This window comes from Zea mays, chromosome 5 (assembly GCF_902167145.1).
Source record: "Zea mays cultivar B73 chromosome 5, Zm-B73-REFERENCE-NAM-5.0, whole genome shotgun sequence".
Taxonomy (NCBI): Eukaryota; Viridiplantae; Streptophyta; class Magnoliopsida; order Poales; family Poaceae; genus Zea; species Zea mays.
In genome coordinates this window covers 89,554,998-89,560,000 of record NC_050100.1, presented here as the reverse complement: position 1 = coordinate 89,560,000, position 5,003 = coordinate 89,554,998, and the positions used below count along the sequence as shown (strand labels likewise).

General features: G+C 43.0%; 1 protein-coding gene across 1 annotated transcript; it reads left to right on the top strand.

Moving 5' to 3' along the window:
• The first annotated feature begins 925 nt into the window (after positions 1-925).
• LOC100275702 (uncharacterized) lies at positions 926-4,283 on the top strand. The gene is made up of 2 exons (NM_001371723.1): positions 926-2,135; positions 3,975-4,283. Exons 1-2 carry the CDS (start codon positions 975-977, stop codon positions 4,134-4,136), a joined length of 1,323 nt encoding a protein of 440 aa, NP_001358652.1. The 5' UTR covers positions 926-974; the 3' UTR covers positions 4,137-4,283.
• The last annotated feature ends 720 nt before the right edge of the window (positions 4,284-5,003 follow it).

Here is a 5,003-nt window from a genome sequence, read left to right as displayed (position 1 = left end):
TTAATCGTTTCTCGGCAACGAGCTCAGGGAAGGTCTTTTTCGGACCTTCGGCATTTCGAAGCCTTCGTGTTTTTCGTGGATCGAGCTCGTTATGAAAAACGATCTAGCACCACGAAGAGGCTACTGTTGGGGGTCATCTTCTCCGCCGAACTTACAAGGCAAAAACACTTTCGACAAAATGATACAAAAGCTTGCTGAAGTTATCTTCAGCCTCGGCTCAACTCCTCGAGACGAAGCTCAAGGGCTTTGGCGACAGTGCAAGATGCCGAAGGTCAACAGCTTCGGCCCAGACCAAGCAAAGAAGGAAAAAAGACTAGATAGACCTTATTAGCTCCAATTACTTATAAACAAATGTTCGAGTGCATGAATGTAATTGTACCCGGGCTGCGTCCCGTGCCTATAAATAGATGAACAGTACTCTGTACTGTTGACGCTGGATTGTAATCACTCTCGCGCCATTCTCGTAACCTTACCTTTTGTCAAGCTGAATGTATTAATGTAATATGAATATTATTGATATTTACTCATATTCACAGAATATAAATGCGAATATATTACTGATTCATGATCATGATCTTTATTTTCTTTATGTTCTACTGCTTAATTATTCATATTCTTATGTTAAAATGATAAAGATATGTCTTTCATAACCTTCATCTGAAGATCATTATCCGAAAGAGAATAATAATTCGAAGGACAAAAGTTTTTAATTATTAACAGTTGTGTTGTCTTGTTCTTGATCTATAATATTTAAGAACAAGCAACAAGTATGGAGGTGTCTTGTGAGCTGAAGTGACTCACCTGGGTGGCGTACTGAAAATAAAAATATAAATTTGCATTTCGGATTCTATATCTTATTTTCTCGAAACAAGAGAAAAAAACGAATAAATATTGGCACCGTTTTCATCTCTAGCGCGCGTCGCCGGCTTCTACGTTTCTTCTCCGGCGACCGAAGCCACCGCCCCAGCCTCGCCATGGACTCTCTCCTCGCCACCTACGCCTCTTCTGACGACGACGCTGACTCCGACGAGGCCCCGTCCACCGCCCCCGCCGCCTCCTCCGGTGGCCGCGCCGGCGGACTCTTCTCGCTCCCGCAGCCCAAGTCAGCCCCCGCCCTGCTCTTCTCCTCCCTCCCGGCGCCCAAATCCACCCCCGAGCCGCTCTTCTCCTCTCTCTCGGCGCCCAAATCCGCCAACGCCCCCACCTTCTCCTCCATCCCGGCGCCCAAGACTTCCGGAGGAAACCCTAAGCGCGTCGTCCAGTACCGCCCGCAGCCGATCCTGCAGTCCGCAGGCGACAGCTCCGACGACGACGAGGACGACGCCAAGAAGCGCCGCGCCAGCAACAACGAGGCGAGCTTGCCGCACGTGTCTGCTGGCTTGGGGCCCGTGTCCTCGTTCCTCCCGCCGCCGAAGCACTCGCTCGGGCTCGGCTCCGGCTCTGGCGCTGGAGCCAGGAGGTCGGCAATCGATACGGCTGCGCCGGAGAAGCCAAATCTCAGCAACGCCGTGCCTTCAAGCTCGGTTACCAATACAGGAGCCCCGGAAAGGCCCAGCACTGGCGCGTCCGATGACGACGATTCGGAGGATAGCGGCAGTGAGGGCGACATGCCTGCGCCAGAGCTGGAGGAGGAACATCAGGAGCAGCCGAGTTTTAATGCTGCAGCTGCAGAGCAGCAGCAAGGCCATGATGCTGGAGCTGGGAGCACTAGTGGATATGGAACCTATGCATGGGATCCAAACTACTATGCCCAATACGGTGCGAATTATGGCTGGGATCCTAGTGCCAGTGCAAGTTATGAGGATGGAACACAGTATGCCGCATATGAAGAAGGCCAAAGTGGAGGGTATGCTCATTCGCACGGAGGAGAGCATGGCAGTGGATACGAGCATGTTGCGGCAGTGCCATATGGGGTAGATTATACTGGAGGGTATGGTCATGAGGTAGCAGCAACGGCGTTGCCACCGGTGCAAGAACCAGTACTGCCACCAGAGATGGGTAGGATTGGAGGGAAGAGAGGTAGGAATGATATGCCGGCCCAGATTTTAGAGGTAAATCAAGCAGAGCTGATGAAGAACAGACCGAAGCAGGATAAGTCCAAGCTCACTGGGCTGGCCTTTGGTCCTAGTTATCAGGTATTGATAACTCTTTGCTAACGTTTTCTACTTTTTCCGAGCACCTTTATGCTTTATTGGAGGGAAGAGAGGTAGGAATGATATGCTTGTGTTTTCAATTGCTTAGTGCCAAATCCAGTAGATATAATTGGGACTGCAAAGCTAGATTATTTGCTCTATGCTCATTCCTCAAACACCAGAAACAAAAGCTACTCCTGCGCGTTGTGAGCCAGTATCAGATACTGTAGCCCAGTGCTTAATATGACACAAACGTACAATAGTATTTTTGCAGAAGAAATAATGGGTTTGAAGCAATCACTTGAAAAATAGGTACACATAAAGGCATACCCAGTGCCAGAGGCTCCCACATTGTAATTTTGATTTATCAAATTCATGAAGCAAGTAAAATACTTGACTACTAAAATTGCATGTTAGGCTGAAAGTCGTATTGTCAATGGTTTTGTTGCCAGTCCTTTGGTGTAGTAGCTGTAAAAAAAGCACTTCAATGGAATAAATGGCTACATTTTGTACTTTAATGAAGCTAAAAGTCATTCTATTTGCACTTTTAAAAATAAAACATTTGTCATATAAATATTTATGCTTGTTAAGCTTGCTTATGGTCATACAGAATTGCAGGCAAATTGTGTTACTATTTGTGTCTTTTCCCATTTGGGGGATGCTTTATGCTTAAGTAAATTTTATTGTCACAAGGAAAAAAATAAAGGGGTTATGCTCCGATGCTTTGTTGTTGTTGTTGGTTATGATCTGATGCTGCACCCCTTGCATTGATTTGCTCAAATTTGGGAGCAAGGATTAAGTAGCTGGAATCCACCCTGCTTTGTGAATTATGAAACACACAACTCTCAAGGGGTGTAGCATCGAACATCTCGTAGATCTGCCTGCATGTGATGAAGTATATGTTTCTCCAGATCTGAGAGGTTTGATACATTTTCCTCCCAGTGTATGGAGAAATTCATCATGCCAAACTAGGTTTATACTGTTGAAATAAGAACAGGCTATGAGTTGGTTTTAACTTTCTTTTAATTGATTAATGAACAGAGGTTAGCCTTTGTGAAAAAAAGAATTGGCTCGGTTTAGGAGTGTAAATGGTATGGATATTATCCGTCCGTATTCGAATTCGATCTGTCTAAGAGGGCTAAGATCAGATCCGTATCTGAGTCCGAGTACTCATTATTCGATCCGTATCCGATCTTTATATGTATCTGTATTATCAAAATTGGATATTTAAGATATCGATATCCATTCAAATCTTATCGACACAACTTGATAATATTCGTATCTGATCCAAATTCGAAGAGAAAATATGAAAACAAATATGAAATGGGAATATCCATCTGTATCCAATCCTATTACACCTATAGTTTGATTGCCTGAACAATGTGATTTCACTTTTCACTTCATGAACTGAAGTATCAACCTATGGTTCCACAGTTTCAGTAACGGTTAGGCCATCTCCAGCAGATCCCCTATCCCATCTCCTATCTTATTCCCTATTTCAAATTTCACTCTGCAAAAGTGCAAATAGTGTCAAACAGTATTGGCTACAGTTCCGCATTCCCTATTTTAGGTGATCCACTGGAGACAGTCTTAGCCAGGAAAATATATATTTTCCTATAAGGATCCTATATGATTTTCCAATGAGAATCATGCTTTTGCAGATCCAGCTTTCTCTAGTAGTACAACAATTGGCTTGTTTTGCTGAATGATTATAGAACAGCTCAAAATATTTCTGTTCATCAGTGGTCCATTCAATCCATCCTTTTGCATGAAGAAAATGTACTGTGTAAACACACCAATGTTTTTATGGTCCTTACCCAAGATTTTCTACCTTGTGAACAGCCTGCCCCTTCAGCAAAAGGAAAGCCATCGAAGTTGCATAAAAGGAAACACCAGATTGGTTCTCTGTACTTCGACATGAAGTCGAAGGAGATGGAGCTTGCAGAGAGGCGCTCCAAAGGCATCCTTACGAAAGCAGAAACTCAAGCAAAATATGGCTGGTGAGCATGTAAGAAAAACTCAGGATACCTATATGGGATCTGTTGAATTGAATTGGCCGAGGTTTTGTTGCAACTGTTATGGACTTTGTAAACCCAATGCAGAACAGATAGTTCGATGATCAGTCGATTAATGAGCCAACACTTGTGTTAACCCAGCTTTCCTTTTTTCTACTTCTACTCTCAACTTGTATTGTGATGTTGGTATGAATAGTAGTAAAAGAATGCTGGTAGTGTACTAGTATGTCACTGTCCATCCCAATGGCGATAGGAAGTGTTGTAAAAAAACTGAAGAGGCCAGTGTTATAAAAAAACGCGGAAATGCTGCGTACACACCAGGTGGCGAACTGCTCATTTGAGTTAACAGATCCCTTGCAAACCAAAATGTTCATATATTGGATGAAATACTCGTAGCTTGTTTAACTCAGCTCATTAATAGCTTGGCTCATTTTAGTTTTGTAGCGAGTTAAGCTAGTATTCTAACTCGTTTCTCTAATAAACTGGCTGGTATCAGTTTGTGAACCAGATGAGCCAAGTCAAAAGTCACAATACATGTTTGTTTAGTCATCAGCGTTGTCTCATAGTCTTACCCTCGTAGTTATAGTCTGTGATTTGTCTAGTCTTGCCCTTGTAGTTATAAACCGTGATTTGAACATATGTGAATGTGTCATGTAATTAAATATTTGCACTATTATATGTACATACTTGTATTGTATATTTAATATTTGATTATTGGTTATGGTTTTATGTACTTGTAGTTGCTAGCAACATTACTAATTACTATCTTGTTATAATAAGGATTTGTAAATCTGTAACTATTGCATATTTGGTTTCGATTTAATATTGAAGTGAGAACCTAGGACGATAGTATAAG